General features: G+C 41.0%; 1 protein-coding gene across 3 annotated transcripts in view; it reads right to left on the bottom strand.

The window, feature by feature from the left end:
• The window catches only part of PUS10 (pseudouridine synthase 10), a 105,908-nt gene that overhangs the window by 11,631 nt on the left and 76,039 nt on the right, over positions 1–18,238 (bottom strand). For 2 of the 3 annotated variants that reach the window (XM_089669205.1, XM_089669206.1), the window contains one exon: positions 13,960–14,102. In XM_089669205.1, coding sequence (XP_089525331.1) covers positions 13,960–14,102 — 143 coding nt within the window. Of the gene's footprint in view, positions 1–13,955; positions 14,103–16,412; positions 16,448–18,238 lie in introns of those variants that run through there. The other variant, XM_089669207.1, reaches the window with a different exon arrangement.

Genomic DNA, 18,238 nt, shown 5'->3' with positions numbered 1-18,238 from the left:
TGGTACTGAGCTTTCAGTAAAAAAATATAAAAAATCTGGGCTATTGTATTACTTGAATGCTGCAAAGGGCTTGATACCCAAGTTTTGGAGGGAACAACAAGTACCGAAAATAAAAGACTGGGTGGATAGGGTAGAGAAGATGTATAGAATAGAGGAACTTTATCATATGGAGGAAGATAAAATGGAGGTTTTCCCTATAAGGTGGGAAAAGTGGGAAAAATTTAAAAAATCAAACCTATACCTAGAATATGTGTAAGAACTGTACGATTAAAGTAATATCAAGTTCGGAATAGGAATTATTAAAAGAGTTGAAAAATGCATAATTAGGGCCGAGAGGGGTGGGGGATGGGGAGGTTTGGAAAATAGGGTGGGAGGGGAGAGGGGGAGGGGTAAAAAAACTAATAGATGAGTGGCAGGTTTTTAGGACATACGAAACTGAGAATATTTATACTTATATGTCTGTTTTATTAGTTTTGTATGTATGAAATGGTAATCGAAAAATTAATAAAATATTGAATTGAAAAAAAAAATAAAATGGGATTTCGTCTTACTTCCTATTGTGTCTCATAAACAAATATAAAGGCATCCAAATAAACGGTTACAAAAGATTGGTGTTTCTCAACATTTGTTAAGTCAAGGCACCCTGTAAAATTATGGTCAATCTCGAGGCACTCCATTCTAAAATGTAAAAAACTAAACTGATCGTTTTCTATAATGCAGCAACACCCAACATTAGAGTTGATTTATTCTTTCAAAGCAAATACACCTTTGCACACTGGCACGGATTAATAATCAGATTTTTCTCCTCTCCCTCAGTTTCTCTACCTCATCCAGTTTATGTGTAATGGAGAGGGGCAGGGGAAAACAAAGATGCCATGCAGGTGCACGACGTCCTTAATAATCAAGCAATGATACCATTGGTTAAAAGGACACCGGTGGCTGGAAGATTGTAGTGGTGCACAATGAAACCTGTGGCTTTGTGTAACAAAAAGGCAGGCTTGATCCACCCATTGGCTTGTACACAATTTGTGGGCAATTTTTAGGAATTTTGTCAAGGCACCCCTGAAGAAAACACCCCAGGGTGCCTGGGCAACCTGGTTGAAAAAGGCTGCTACAGATACCCTTTGATAGATTAGATTTTAACATTAAGGATTTGTTTTCCTTTTTAGGTTAGGAATTAAGGTTAGAGTAAGAATAAAGGTCAAACTTATATGAATCCACAAGACTGTATTAATATATTCCTAGCATAGAGTTTGCTGCTCTCCTGTCCAGCCCATTAGATACCACATACAACAAAAGAATCAAACCAAAAAAATTAAAAAAAAAAAGCAGTCCATGATCTCCAATCTTATAACTTTGTCTGGACTGAGATCACAAATTTACAGCAAGCAGGAGGAAGTAATTACTCAGTTGTCTCAACCTAAGTGACCATCCTGCAACTTTGTAGCATCCTATAAGGAGAGAGATTGTAGTAGCAGCTGAATTATGTCAAATACTTGTCCACATTCAAAGCACAGGCACCATGATCTACAGGACTATGACATCTCTGAGCCAGCACTGCAGTCCGAACCTGGATAAAGCCTAAACAGACATTGCGCTGTCCTGATGTAAAGTAGATAAAGGTGTCAAGGTGAGAGCACACTGGGACAATTACTTGTATATGTATTTTATGTGATGTCATAGATAAGGTCCCTATGCGGGTTTATCGGACATGGAAATTACCAGTCCGTATACACTGTGTGTTCAGGTAGTTGTATGGTTTGTTGGACATTTGAATGAAGGAAAAACTAGTTGGGTTACCTTACACATGTTGTGGAATGAACAAAAATTCAAAAGCATTTTTCAAATGGAATTTCTCTTGTACTTTACCAGGTAATTCCTTAAAGCTGAAGTTTAATCTGCTTATATTTTGGCTTCCTTGGTTCCTCATTTCTGCCCTCATCAACATGTCAATGAAAAATTTTACAAAAACCCTTTCATTTTTGATTGCATACCTTATTGTAGAACCAGTAATTTCATCAATGGATCCCTACGTTTCTCTATGCAATGCAGATAGATCATGGCTTGTGAGAGGAGTCAGCAAGGTGCTGTACATTGTTTCCTGAAAACCTTACAGTTTCTTGCTTCAGGATTCCTTTGAAGAGCTCTCAGCCCCTGATATAAGCAGTGGGATGGTTTTCAGGACAGGGTGAATGCCACATAAATGCATTCAGTCACTTGTCTTGTCAATATGGCAGCATAATAAACACATTTCAATAGACTCCATTATCTAGAGAAATACATCCCCATATATAAATATAGTATTGCAAACCGTGGAAATATACATGTTGCACATATATATATCTGATGTATTAAAACCATTTAAATGATCTTCTTTCCACTTCAGGACTACTTCATAGAGCACCAGGTGTGAAATACCCCACCATCATGAGAGAGGGAGGAGAGAAACCAATAAAAATCAAGGCCCAGGGGGTCCCAAAATCAAGCAGTACACATGTGGGGGAGGTATAACACTTGATATGAAAGGGGAAAAAGACACAACACATAGGCTGCCACTAATAAACCAGGGGGTAGAATTTAAACCATGGGCCATTCACTTCCACCTTGTCCTCCAGCATGATCTACTTGTCAGAGACGCAGGTGAGATGACATCAGGATATGGGAACATGGAGGTCTTAGTGCCAATACGCATATGTAAAAGAGCTCTCAGGAAGGAGCTTTGTCTCCAGAAACACGTCAGATTATCCCCAATTGGGGCACAGCATTGCATTGACTGCCACTGCGGACCATGCACACTGCTTTTATTATCCTTTGGTTTGTGAGTATACCTCTATTTGATTACACAATAAATACGGTGTGTACCACAGTAATGCACTATGAGAGTGCGCCCTTTTTTGTTCTTTGTTCATTGGTGTGTATTTGTATTTAGCCCCCTTTACTCTGATACCCCTAACTAAAATCTAGAGGAACCAAATGCCTGCAGAAGTCACCTGATTAGTAAATAGAGTCCACCTGTGTGTAATTTAATCTCAGTATAAATACAGCTGTTCTGTGAAACCCTCAGAGGTTTGTTAGAGAACATTAGTAAACAAACAGGATCATGAAGACCAAGTAACACACCAGACATGTCAGAGATAAAGTTGTGGAGAAGTTTGAAGCAGGGCGCTACGTTATAAAAAAAATCCCAAGCTTTGAACATCTCACGGAGCACTGTTCAATCCATCATCTGAAAATGGAAAGAGTATGGCACAACTGCAAACCTACCAAGACATGGCCATCCATGGATAGCATTAATCAGAGACGCAGCCAAGAAGCTCATGGTAACTCTGGAGCAGCTGCAGAGATCCACAGCTCAGATGGAAGAATCTGTCCACAGGGCAACTATTAGTCATGCACTCCTCAGATCTGGCCTTTATGGAAGCTATAAGTATTCCCGTTTGCAGTTTGTGAGAAGCCATGTGGGGGACACCGCAAACATGGGGAAGAAGGTGCTCTGGTCAGAAGACAAAAATTTAACTTTTTAGCCTAAAAGCAAATCGCTATGTGTGGAGGAAAACTAACACTGCACATCACCCTGAACACACCTTACCCACCGTGAAACGTGGTGGTGGCAGCATCATGGTGTGGGGAAGCATTTCTTCAGTATAGAAGTGGAAAACCCAGATACTCCTGTACTTGGGGATGGACTCAGTCATTGGGATCACAAAACAAAATTCTTGGGATATGCACCCCTTGATGCCCTCAAAGGACCGGGGAGTCCAAATATACTGAATAGAGAAAAACAAACAGAGGGCGCACTGGCCTAGTGCATTACCTTAAAAGTATGTTTATTGAATGTTAAAAAATAAGTATTCTACTCACAAATAGTCAATAAATAAAAGGCACATCATGAAGGAACAGCTCTGTCCAATTTGCACTGCATATCTGTCTTATGATGAGAATTCTGGAGATTCAAAAATCTGACGCATTTCGAGAGCTTGCCTCTTCGTCAGAACCCTCTGAAGAAGAAGCTAGCCCTCGAAACGCTTCAGCCTTTTGGATGTCCAGAAATCTCATCATAAGAGCCTTAATGCACTAGGCCGGTGCTCCCTCTGTTTGTTTTTCTCTATGAAGCATTTCTTCAGCAGGGACAAGTAAGCTGGTCAGAGTTGATGGGAAGATGTATGGAGCCAAATACAGGGCAATCTTAGAAGAAAACCTGTTAGAATCTGCAAAAGACTTGAGACTGGGAGAGAGGTTCACCTTCCAGAAGGACAACGACCCTAAACATACAGCCAGAGCTACAATGGAATGGTATAGATCAAAGCATATTCATGTGTTAGAATGGCCCAATCAAAGTCCAGACCTAAATCCAATTGGGAATCTGTGGCAAGACTTTAAAATTGCTGTTCACAGACGCTCTCCATCCAATCTGACAGAGCTTGAGCTATTTTGCAAAGAAGAATGGGAAAAAAATGTCACTCTCTAGATGTGCAAAGCTGGTAGAGACATATCCACTTGCAGCTGTAATTGCAGCCAAAGGTGGTTCTACAAAATATTGACTCAGGGGGGCTGAATACAAATGCACACCACACTTTTCAGATATTTATTTGTAAAAAATTTTGAAAACCATTTATCATTTTCCTTCCACTGCACAATTATGTGCCACTTTGTGTTGGTCTATCACATAAAATCCTAATCCCATTTACGGTTTTGGTTGTAACATGAGAAAATGTGGAAAATTTCAAGGGATGTGTCTACTTTTTCAAGGCACTTTATTTAATGTGAAACTTGTGCTTGCTTTTTTTCTGCACATATGCTCAATTCTGGGTTGAATTTGAGATGAGCAGTGTAAGGGAGGCAGTAAGGCTGGGTACAGGGGATCAGGAGGACACAGCACATGGGAGCAGGGGCTCACAGCAAAGAATATTACATGGGAATAGGGAAGATTATGGTAGCGGTTCCTTCATATGCAGAGCAATGCAGGGAAGCTGCTGTGATGAGTCCTCTTGTGGGGTGCTATTCCCCGTTGGCCCCTCCTCTTCCATTCATCCCATGTGATATCACATACATGCACCTGGGATGGACAGGAGGGGAGGAGGGGCCAGAGGGGAACCGCACTTCAGCATCAGCACTAGTACAGCCGCTTCCCTGCATTACAATTAATGCATCTGCAGTGAGGATGCGATCTACCAGTCAGCTGTCTGCAACTGATGGGTAGATCGCGGCAGAACCCCTGTTGACCACAGTTCTCTGGTTAAGAAACCCTGGTCTGACACATTGTGTTAAAAACCGAGGTCTTAGTTGCACAACATTAGCAAAAATATATGGAAGCCACACTGCCTCATCAAGGCCCCTCTGTATAGTGCACCCCCCAGAGGCATACCTTGAAGCTTCTGGGCCCCCCCATCACCCTGTGTAGGTGAAACCAAAAATTCAGAGGGCCCAGAGAGGGCCTGGGCATGTCCCTGCCTGGCAGGCCCAGGTCCTCTGAGTTTACTGAATTACCTAAGCAGGGTGATGCGGCAAGCACTTTTCCCCAGCAACACAGTGTAAAACCTAATGTGACAGGAAGGACGCACAGGCCCCCTGGAGCATGGATGGGGGTCACCACTGCGATCCCTCAAGCTCCACGCATGGCTCCCCTGACTTTAGTCTATGAAAGTCTCCATGTTGGAGCATACAGTATTTAGCAATGGATACATTAAGAGCAGGCATGCCTGGAGAGAGTCTGTTCATCTTTAAAAGGCGCAGGGACACACTAGAAGCCCAGGAAAGCACAATGGCAGCTGAAGATCTTCAGTGTGTCCCCAGGTCTTATCCAGCAAGCTAAACAAATATGGCAAGTGCCACAATTTATAACTAGCCTTTAGAGCAAGCTGTTAAGAAATATACTTTCCAGCAGACTTGACTGTGCTTTTAAGGAGGAATGGGCTCCCTCCAGGCATACCTGCCCTTAATCTATCCATTGCTATATACACTCACCGGCCACTTTATTAGGTACACCTGTTCAATTGCTTGGTAACAGAAATTGCTAATCATCAGCCTATCACATGGCAGCAACTCAATCCATTAAGGCATCTAGATGTGGTGAAGACAACTTGCTGAAGTTCACACCGAGCATCAGAATAAGGAAGAAAAGGGATTTAAGTGACTTTGAACGTGGCATGGTCTTTGGTGCCAGATGGGCTGGTCTGAGTATTTAAAAAACTACTGATCTACTAGGATTTTCATGCATAACCATCTCTAGGGTTTACAGAGAATGGTCCGAAAAAGAGAAAATATCCAGTAAGCAGCAGTTGTGTGGACAAAAATGCCTTGTTGATGTCAGAGGAGAATGGTCAGACGGATTTGAAATCAGTAACTCAAATAACCACTCATTACAACCAAGGTATGCAGAAAACTAATCTATGAATGCACAACATCGAACCTTGAAGCAGATGGGCTACAGCATCAGAAGACCACACCAGGTGCCACTCCTGTCAGCTAAGAACCGGAAACAGAGGCTACAATTCACACAGTCTTACCAAAATTGGACAATAGAAGGTTGGAAAAATGTTGCCTTGCCTGATGAGTCTCGATTTCAGCTGTGACATTCAGATGGTAGGGTCAGAATTTGGTGTAAACATGAAAGCATGGATCCTTCCTGCCTTGTATCAATGGTTCATGATGTGCAGCCGACAAATCTACAGCAACTGCGTGATGCTATCATGTCAACATGGACCAAAATCTCTGAAAAATGTTTCCAACACCTTGTTCAATCTATAAAACGAAGAATTAACACAGTTTTGCAGGCAAAAGGGGTCCAACCTGGTACTAGCAAGGTGTACTGAATAAAGTGGCTGGTAAGTGTATATGCTCCAATATGGAGACTCTCATAGACTGAAGTTAGGACCGCACTATACAGGGAAGAACTGATGAGGCAGGATGGCTTCCACATATATTTGAAAATGTTGTGCAACTAATAACTTTTTAATGCAAATGGTTAGACTGGGTATAATTTGCTTTGTTTTTTCTGCTGGCTAGCTGGTACGTGTACTAAAAATACATTTTGCTGCATTTGTGGTGTTAAAGCCTTTCCATATTCACCTCTATTTCCAGCGGTAGGATGGAGCCTGTGAGGGGAATATATACAGATGTAGAAGGATTCCATTCCTACTCTCCAAAACCCCATATTGTCCAATTGGGCACTTCCATCTTCTAGGGGCAGCTGCTTAAGGAAATGGAGGTAAGGAGTTATGATCTAGATCACCTTTTTACCATCTCTCCCTGCAGCCTATTTGTTGTGTCTTTTTCCCCTTTCTTGAGTCTTATACATCCCCCACATATGCACCACTTGATTGCGGTACCCCCTGGGCCTTATTTGTTAGTGGCTTTTTATCTTTTCCTTCTCATGATAGTGGGGTATTTCACAGCAGGTGCTTGATGAGGTGCTCCTGAAGTCAAACGGTTGGAAGAAGATGATTTAAGTGGTTTTAAATATATATATATTTACTACACACACATACACACAGTATCTCACAGAAGTGAGTACACCCCTCACATTTTTGTAAATATTTTATTATATATTTTCATGTGACAACACTGAAGAAATGACACTTTGCTACAATGTAAAGTAGTGAGTGTACAGCTTGTATAACAGTGTAAATGTGCTGTCCCCTCAAATAACTCAACACACAGTCATTAATGTCTAAACTGCTGGCAACAAAAGTGAGTACACCCCTAAGTGAAAATGTCCAAATTGGGCCCAAAGTGTCAATATTTTGTGTGGCCACCATTATTTTCCAGCACTGCCTTAACCTTCTTGGGCATGGAGTTCACCAGAGCTTCACAGGTTGCCACTGGAGTCCTCTTCTACTTCCATCATGGAGCTGGTGGATGTTAGAGACCTTCTTCAGTGTTGTCACATGAAGAGATATAATAAAATTTTACAAAAATGTGAGGGGTGTACTGTGTATGTATGTATGTATATATATATATATATATATATATATATATATATATATATATATATATATATATATTAGATTCAACTTTATTGTCATTACACATGTAAAAATACAAGGCAACAATATGTAATTTAGGATCTAACCAGAAATGCAATAGGAAGTAAAAAATATAGTGTCTGCAATATGTACAAGACAGACACTATTTATGAACATAGTTGCATGTGGAAGTACTATAGACTAATATGTAGATGGAAGTACTGGACATAATATACAGATTGTGAATAATTAAGAATAATGAATGTAAAGCTAATGAATAATACTTATTACACGAATGAGTGAAATGAGAGCTTATGCCAGTGTGTAAAATGAATACAATTCAATGTTTGTATATATAGGAGAACCCAGAAGGAAAGATAAGTAGGGGAACAAAGGATCAACAAGGGGCAAAGTTCAGCAATGTAAACAGCTGTAGGAAAGAAGCTGGTCCTAAGTCTGGTGGTTTTTGTCCAAAGGCTCCTGAAGTGCCTCCCGGAAGGCAGGAAATTAAACAGTCTATGAGAAGGATGAGAGGAATCCTTGAGAATACTGTAAGCTTGGCACAAGCAGTGTTTCCTCTGGACGTTCTCAATGACTGGAAGTGGAATCCCTATAATACGTTGGACAGTTTTCACTACCCGCTGCAGTGCCTTACACTCAGCAATAGTGCTGTTCCCATACCAGACTATAATACTGCTGGTGAGGATGCTCTCCATCAATAGAAGTTCACCAGGATAGCTGAGGACAGATGGTTCTTCTTCACATGGGAATGCATATACAGTATATAGATACTAGTATGTACTGAAATGTGTTTGTCATATTTCAAGATTGACTAGACAAGTGACTGAACACTTACGTGATAAAAAAAACAAAAAACAGTGTCACTATGGTCTAATGTTTGCATAGTGTACATTCATCCATTGTATTTTAACATGTATAGGAGTATATATACACAATAAAATTCTATACATTATATTGCCAAAAATATTGGGACACCCCCCTATGACTGAGGAAGATGGATTGAGAAGTGAAGTCACAGAGCGATTTAAAAGTGGAATTGATTAAAGCTTATTCCAAGTTTAAATAAGGTAAGAGTAAGGATGAAAGTTATTTAGAAGTGGTCACAAGGTGAAATTTTGCGTTGTACTGCTCATTTGTAGAGATGAGCGAATCGAACCAGGCGAAGTGGAATTCGATACGAATTTCAGGAAAAATTCGATTCGCGTCGAATCCGAATATTTGCCTACTTCGGGTGCGCGAATCGGATTTTTCCCGATCAGCCGGCAAAAGTGTCCCTGCAGAGAGCTCCGCTATTTCTGACAGTTCTCTGACAGTTCCTTCACATGTACAGCGGTTGAAACATTGTATCTATTTGTTTCCATTTAGGATACAGATGTTTTTATTCGGAAACAGATGTTTCAACCGCTGTACATGTGAAGGAGCTGTCAGAGAACTGTCAGAAATAGAGGAACTCTGCAGATACACTTTTTGCCGGTTTGGAATTATTCTTATTTTCATCCTACTTCTTCTTCTTCATCCTCATCCTCTTCTTCTTCTTCTGAGGATGAGGATGAAGAAGAAGAAGAAGAAGAAGTAGGATGAAAATAAGAATAATTCCAAGCCGGCAAAAAGTGTATCTGCAGAGCTCCTCTAAGTGTATCTGCAGAATAGAGGAGCTCTGCAGATACACTTTTTGCCGGCTTGGAATTATTCTTATTTTCATCCTACTTCTTCTTCTCCTTCCTCCTCATCCTCATCCTCTTCTTCTGAGGATGAGGATGAAGAAGAAGAAGAAGAAGTAGGATGAAAATAAGAATAATTCCAAGCCGGCAAAAAGTGTATCTGCAGAGCTCCTCTATTCTGCAGATACACTTAGAGGAGCTCTGCAGATACACTTTTTGCCGGCTTGGAATTATTCTTATTTTCATCCTACTTCTTCTTCTTCTTCTTCATCCTCATCCTCAGAAGAAGAAGAGGATGAGGATGAAGAAGAAGAAGAAGTAGGATGAAAATAAGAATAATTCCAAGCCGGCAAAAAGTGTATCTGCAGAGCTCCGCTAAGTGTATCTGCAGAGCTCCGCTATTTCTGACAGTTCTGTGACATTCACTCCATACAGCGGTTGAAACATTGTATCTATTTGTTTCCATTTATGGAAACAAATAGATACAATGTTTCAACCGCTGTATGGAGTGAATGTTGTTGAAACCGCTGTATGGAGTGAATGTCACAGAACTGTCAGAAATAGCCTATTTCTGACAGTTCTGTGACATTCACTCCATACAGCGGTTGAAACATTGTATCTATTTGTTTCCATAAATGGAACCATTTATGGAAACAAATAGATACAATGTTTCAACCGCTGTATGGAGGGAATGTCACAGAACTGTCAGAAATAGCGGAGCTCTGCAGATACACTTAGCGGAGCTCTGCAGATACACTTTTTGCCGGCTTGGAATTCTTCTTATTTTCATCCTACTTCTTCTTCTTCTTCATCCTCATCCTCAGAAGAAGAGGATGAGGATGAGGATGAAGAAGAAGAAGAAGAAGAAGAAGAAGAAGAAGTAGGATGAAAATAAGAAGAATTCCAAGCCGGCAAAAAGTGTATCTGCAGAGCTCCGCTAAGAAATAGCGGAGCTCTGCAGATACACTTTTTGCCGGCTTGGAATTCTCCTTCTTCTCATCCTTCTCCTTCTTCTCATCCTTCTCCTTCTTCTCATCCTTCTCCTTCTCCTTCTTCTCCTTCTTCTCATCCTTCTCCTTCTTCTCCTTCTTCTCATCCTTCTCCTTCTTCTCATCCTTCTCCTTCTTCTCATCCTTCTTCTCATCCTTCTTCTCATCCTTCTCCTCATCCTTCTCCTTCTTCTCATCCTTCTCCTTCTTCTCATCCTTCTCCTTCTTCTCATCCTTCTCCTTCTTCTCATCCTTCTCCTTCTTCTCATCCTTCTCCTTCTTCTCATCCTTCTTCTCATCCTTCTTCTCATCCTTCTTCTCATCCTTCTTCTCATCCTTCTTCTCATCCTTCTTCTCATCCTTCTCCTTCTTCTCCTTCTTCTCATCCTTCTCCTTCTTCTCATCCTTCTTCTCATCCTTCTCCTCATCCTTCTCCTTCTTCTCATCCTTCTTCTCATCCTTCTCCTTCTTCTCATCCTTCTCCTTCTTCTCATCCTTCTCCTTCTTCTCATCCTTCTCCTTCTCCTTCTTCTCATCCTTCTTCTCATCCTTCTCCTTCTTCTCATCCTTCTTCTCATCCTTCTTCTCATCCTTCTCCTTCTTCTCATCCTTCTTCTCATCCTTCTTCTCATCCTTCTCCTTCTTCTCATCCTTCTTCTCATCCTTCTCCTTCTTCTCATCCTTCTCCTTCTTCTCATCCTTCTCCTTCTTCTCATCCTTCTTCTCATCCTTCTTCTCATCCTTCTCCTTCTTCTCATCCTTCTCCTTCTCCTTCTTCTCATCCTTCTCCTTCTCCTTCTCATCCTTCTCCTTCTCCTTCTTCTCATCCTTCTCCTTCTTCTCATCCTTCTCCTTCTTCTCATCCTTCTCCTTCTTCTCATCCTTCTCCTTCTTCTCATCCTTCTCCTTCTTCTCATCCTTCTTCTCATCCTTCTTCTTCTCATCCTTCTCCTTCTCCTTCTTCTCATCCTTCTCCTTCTCCTTCTTCTCATCCTTCTCCTTCTTCTCATCCTTTTTCTCATCCTTCTCCTTCTTCTCATCCTTCTTCTCATCCTTCTTCTCATCCTTCTCCTTCTTCTCATCCTTCTTCTCATCCTTCTTCTCATCCTTCTCCTTCTTCTCATCCTTCTCCTTCTCCTTCTTCTCATCCTTCTCCTTCTCCTTCTTCTCATCCTTCTCCTTCTTCTCATCCTTCTCCTTCTTCTCATCCTTCTTCTCATCCTTCTCCTTCTTCTCATCCTTCTTCTTCTCATCCTTCTCCTTCTTCTCATCCTTCTCCTTCTTCTCATCCTTCTTCTCATCCTTCTCCTTCTTCTCATCCTTCTCCTTCTTCTCATCCTTCTCCTTCTCCTTCTTCTCATCCTTCTCCTTCTTCTCATCCTTCTCCTTCTTCTCATCCTTCTTCTCATCCTTCTCCTTCTTCTCATCCTTCTTCTCATCCTTCTCCTTCTCATCCTTCTTCTCATCCTTCTCCTTCTTCTCATCCTTCTTCTCATCCTTCTCCTTCTTCTCATCCTTCTTCTCATCCTTCTTCTCATCCTTCTCCTTCTTCTCATCCTTCTCCTTCTTCTCATCCTTCTTCTCATCCTCCTTCTCATCCTTCTTCTTCTCATCCTTCTCCTTCTTCTCATCCTTCTTCTTCTCATCCTTCTCCTTCTTCTCATCCTTCTCCTCATCCTTCTCCTTCTTCTCATCCTTCTCCTTCTTCTCATCCTTCTCCTTCTCCATCTTCTCATCCTTCTCCTTCTCCATCTTCTCATCCTTCTCCTTCTCCATCTTCTCATCCTTCTCCTTCTCCATCTTCTCATCCTTCTCCTTCTCCTTCTTCTCATCCTTCTCCTTCTTCTCATCCTTCTCCTTCTTCTCATCCTTCTCCTTCTTCTCATCCTTCTCCTTCTTCTCATCCTTCTCCTTCTCCTTCTTCTCATCCTTCTCCTTCTCCTTCTTCTCATCCTTCTTCTCCTTCTCCTCCCCCTTCTCCTTCCTCATCTCCAAGGGCATTTAAATTAAAGGTACAGTGTTCTGCACTAATTTAAAGGCTCTCTGAAGCCTAGAAACCCTTTTTATAAGTTAACTTCGTAGCGAATTAATTCGCATCGAATCGAATTTCTTCTTGAAATTCGGCGAATCGGCCGAATCGAATTTTTGAATAATTCGCTCATCTCTACTCATTTGCCTGGGAGGCTGACAATGCTATGTACAAAGCAATCTGTGTTCACTCCTCTGTAATGCTGCTTAGACAAACTGCACAAATAAAAATCTTCTGTCTAGTGCATGTTTACTAGCATGATAAGTTATGGGAAGGGACAAAGGAAAGGAAGAGGGGGAATCTAAAGACAGACTTGGGTTATTCTATACTCCTGAGTTCACAGACCTCTGGCCTACAGATACAGAATTAAAAGCAAGTTTGTAAATCTTTAGTTAATTTACTCTCAGCAACTGAAGCAAACCCTACAAGAGCCAACAAAGCACTGAAAATATATAATACATAATGCTCACTCAATTGTGAATAGAAAACAAAGTGTATGGAAATATCATGTGTTTCTACTAGTTTACAGAGCCTTGTTTCATCGAGCAGATGATAGAGTTCCTGATATGTTCACTTGATACACATTATCAGATAAGAGTCTGCAGTATGTTGGTTATGTGATACATAATATCAGATAATAGAGTGTTTTTTTTCGGTATGTGGTACATAATATTATATAATAGAGTTCCAAACGTGATATAGAATATCAGCAAGCTCTCACTTTCTGCCTAGGATCATATGCTATACAACAAAGAACCTCTTTCTTTAGCCCAAAACCTCTAAATGGCTAGCACTTCCGCCTGGCAGTACTAGGGTCGTTGGTTCAAATCCCAACCAGGGCACCACCTGCCTGGAGTTTGCATGTTCTCCCTGTGCCTGCATGGGTTTCCTCCGGGTACTCCGGTTTCCTCCCACACTCCAAAGACATGCTGGGAGTTTAATTGGTTCCTTTCTAAAATTGGCCTGTGCATGTATAAATGTGAATTTGGGACCTTAGACTGTACCCCCTTTGAGGGTTAGGGGCTGATGTGAATGTACAATATATATGTAAAGAGCTGTGTAAATTGATATATAAGTACCTGAAATGAATAAATAAATAAATGTCTGAGTCTCAGGGGGACTATAAGGGCAGAATGCTCAAGAATAACAATTTACAGAGGGGATGCAAACAATGTATGCATCAGCAACTCTGATATGTATTTATACTGTTTATTTACAGTTCTTAACAGTTATTTCCACCAAAAATTAAAAATTACTATGAAGCAAAGTAATTTTATGATAGTGAAAAAGGATACGTCCCGGCTTGTGTCTTTAAATACAGTCGAAAATAGTGCTCATCCACATATTCCGTATTCATGGTATGAATCAGTCGTATTCTTGAAGCCAGAGGCCGCCGGTGAAGAACACGAAGAGGAGTCTTCTGTACAATCTTCAACTCCTGAAAGAAATGTCTTTTTACTAAGAGAAAATATGCTGCTTTATGGACCTATTGATTCACTCTATAGTGTAGATTTAAATCCTAACTGAATATTATTTAAAATAAACTTGAATGGATGACCGCACTGCAGCAAAATACTTCTTTATTGTAATAAATCCATAAAACAACAGCACGGCAAGAGAAATGAGACTTCCAACGAGTCTCATGCTACAAGTGCTTAAAGCAAAACTACATTGCATTCGAGTACCACAAAGCAAAAATGCTAAATTAATTAATTTTTATATTCAAAGCAAACTCCCCCATCCATCCATGTCAGCTTTATTTTGCTGAAAAATCATTTTGAGAAACACCCCTCTAGCATTTCTGGTCATGGCCATTTTGAATAAGGGCAGATGATTAATGTAGCATTGACTTCCTGGAATCCATCTGCCTTTAGTTCAGACATACAAACAGGGGGGCGTGCATAGCTGAGAAAACCCCTCCTTCCCTCCACAAGACTACTGGGATGTATGACATCACTTGCCTAGGCAAGAAACCAGGAAGTAATTGAATAAATGTAAAATAAATAGTTTGAGGACTGGTTCACGCTACAGAACACAGTCCAGATGTGTTCCAGATGCATTTCTGCATGCATGTTTTTTATGTGTTTTTGGCACATTCCAGTGTGTTTTTGATGCGTTCCAGTTCATTTCCCCCCCCCTCTTTTTCTTCAATTTAAAAAGGGACATGTGCATTCCAGTGTGTTTTTGATGCATTTTACCACGTTCCAGTACAGTTCTTGCAGGAAAATGCAGCCTGTTCTACTTTTTTTTCTACATCTGGAACGCACTGGAACTGCAAGCACTGATGTGAACTATGACATTGACAACTATATAACCTACTTTCTCTGCATTTTAGATGCAGAAAAAAAGCAACTGAAATACATGTAAAGTGAACTGGCCCTAAAACAAGTAAATTTGATGGACATTCCTATCTATTTACTAATGCTTGCAGCATATGGATTAAAAATAGTCCATGTTAATTGAGAGAGTGAAGTTCCACTTTAATTATAGCATACCGTGGAAGTCTCATCTCTCCTGCCATGCTGTTTTATGAATTATAGCATAGCTATGTAGTGTGCAGAGCATGTATTGCATGTAGCTTGTACTGTGAAATGTGTTGGCAGTTTCCTCTCTTGCCATGTTGTTTTATCGATTTATTACAACAAAGTATTTTGCAGGAGTGTGGTCATCAAGTTTCTTTTGATGCCTCACTGATGAGCTGGATTTGCACCTACTGTGTGAATAGAATAATGTGGACCAGCCTGGAGCGGTACACATCTTTGGTTGAATAATATTTAGTTTGCGGTTTGTCATAAAATACTTTTTTTTACCTTTTTCATCCATGTGTTGCATCTCAAGGCTGCTAATCTCCTAGAACAGCCTTTCTCAACCTTTTCATCAAAGAGGAACCCTTGACGTAACTTACCGGTCTCAGGGAACCCCTGCTAAAAATGGCTTTATCTACAATTCATGATACATTAGTTTGATAGTCAGAGGTACGAATGCTCCTTGCACTTGTGGTCACTGGGAAGAATTACCCCTTTCAGATTGCTAAAAAGATCAATGGTGTCAGTGGGAACTTACCCGAGAGGCAAAAATTGCTCATTGCTCAAGGAACCCCTGGCAACTGCTGGAGGATCCCTGGTTGAGAAACCCTGTCCTAGAGTATCTTTGGGGAGATTTCCTAAAACTGATGCACACAGAATCTGGTACAGCTGTGCATAGTAACCAATCAGCTTCTAGGTTTTATTAATTTTGTAAAGCGCTGCACAAGCTGTTGGCGCTATATAAATCCTGTATAATAATAATAATATTGTTAAAGCTTAATCCAACAAGCTGAAGTTAGAAGTTGATTGGTTACTATGCACAGCTGCACCAGGTCTAGTAAATCCCCAACTTTATGTCTACCTGCAAGCACTACATTAATGGCTATACAACACTTCTCAGTGTGGGCTTCTAGCTGGTGAAATAAGAGGGCCAGTTTACATAATGAAACCACTCCTACATTTCTGTTCCCTTGTTGGCCAAACCAGCAAGGTGTTGCTCAATCACTACACCCTGGCTGGCAAGATACTAAAGCTTTTTTGGTTTTATAAGGCAAACTATAGCTTATGAGTTGCTGCCAGTGACGGGATTGCTAGGGTGACAAGAACCTTAAGTGCATTCCCAAGATTCCCTTCCTATTTTCTAATATACTGTAGATAATCACAACTAACACTGCTCAGATGGGCCCAGCATGGAACAACAGCTTTTGTCAAGTCTTACACACCTGACAGGAGATGCCAGTGAGAATAATGGACGTCTCTTTTTGCAGCATGTAAAAAGAAAAAGAAATAAGGATTTTTGACTTACCTGTAAAATCCTTTTCTTGGGAGTACAGTATGGGCTCCTTCTACTCTTGACCATGGATTATGTACTCCTTCAGGTGAGGACACTGGCAAATGTGGATGTTAGGAAAGCCCAAATATCCATCCCACCACACCCCACCCAACCCCAAGCAATCACGTTTTTTTAGCAAACAGAGGGAAAATGCCAGGACAGAGGGGAGGGTGTCTTGTGTTCTGTACTGTACTTCAAGAAAATTATTTTACAGGTAAGTTGAAATTATTTCATAATTATCATTATTATAATTTAAGTTTATTTAAAACAACACAAAGGGCACAGGCTCCTTGAAATATGAAATGTCCCCAAGCAATACAAATGAGGGGTAGGCAAACATCAAACACAGCACGCAATACCAACAGGTCCAAAAGGAAGCTGATCCCAGCTCAAAGAGCAGCTTGAAGCACTTTACGGCCAAAGCCAGCAGTAGCAGAGCCTAAACATCCACCAGAACTTCACAAATGTAAGAACAGAGGACCAGGGGACAACACTGCAATTCCTGGAAGCCTGGTGCTGAAGTTCCCAAGAGGCACCAACTGAACAAGTTGAGTGAGACTTACCAGGGAAAAGAAGAGTACTAACCTTCAAGGCATAAGCTTTTAGAATAACCTGCCTTAACCACCTAGATTTACCTGCAAGCAGGAGAAACAGAGAATCAGAAATTTGAATGAACATAGTAGCCAAGAGATAAACTCACACGGAGTCCTTCTGGGCCAATTTGATTCCTCCAAGATCATTGGAATGTCTTGTCTCCATCCTGCAAAGCAGTCATGGGAGAATCTGTGGCAGAGGAAAGGCATATATCACATGTATCTGATCCCACAGGGTCACAAGTGTGTCCATTGTAAAGACCTTTGGAGCCCTGGACAATCTGTTCCCAATTTTGTTGAATTGGGATGCTAACAGGTCTACGTCTGGTGTCCCCCAGCGGTGACAGATGTCCCTGAACACCTCAGGGTGAAGAAACCATTTCCAACGCATCCAGCAGCATATAACTGTCAAATGACTTTTCTGGGAATGTGGTCAAGACTCAAACGCGCTTTTCAGTCAAAGGCATATCTAGGTCCACTTCTTGAAGGGTCGCACAGCTTCTGGTGCTGCTCTGACAGCTGACTGAAGCCATGGCTGTGGTTTTGTCTGACTGAACTCTTGCTGACAGGCCCTGAAACTGGTTGTTCCAAGTCAGTAGGGATAGACGAATGGATCTTAGTTTGAGAATATCATATGGAAGTCTGGACTTCCTTGATGACCTTGTCCGTTGAACCCTTTCCATTCCTAGGACACTTTTACAGACTAATAGGCTGGAATCTGTTGTGAGAACCGTCCAGGCTAACAGGAGATATGACTTTCTCGATTCCAGCTCAAGGCTGGTCAGCCACCAGATCAGAGATATCCTGATCATTGCATAGAGGCTTGCCCACTGCTAAATGGAGGAACAACAGCTGCAGGCAAAAAATGCAGACATATAAATTCACATTCTTGATGTCTATTCATGCCAACAATTTCCCTTATTGCAGCAATACAATTACAGACCGGGCCAATTCCATTAAGTACATTTGGACCAGCTCAGAAGGCATTTACAACCTTCAGCCTCAGGAGGTGTATACACCCCAAGGTTCAAAACTGGAACCCATATTTTTAAACCTATTTATAAATTATATAGAGTTTGAGAATAAAAGTACTATTTCTATGTTTGCAGATGACACCAAGCTA

This window comes from Staurois parvus, unplaced genomic scaffold, assembly GCF_062004578.1.
Source record: "Staurois parvus isolate SC_StPar_1 unplaced genomic scaffold, SC_StPar_1.0 ptg000070l, whole genome shotgun sequence".
Lineage (NCBI taxonomy): Eukaryota > Metazoa > Chordata > Amphibia > Anura > Ranidae > Staurois > Staurois parvus.
The sequence above is the reverse complement of the archived record's forward strand: the minus strand, read 5'-3'. Positions and strand labels throughout refer to the sequence as shown.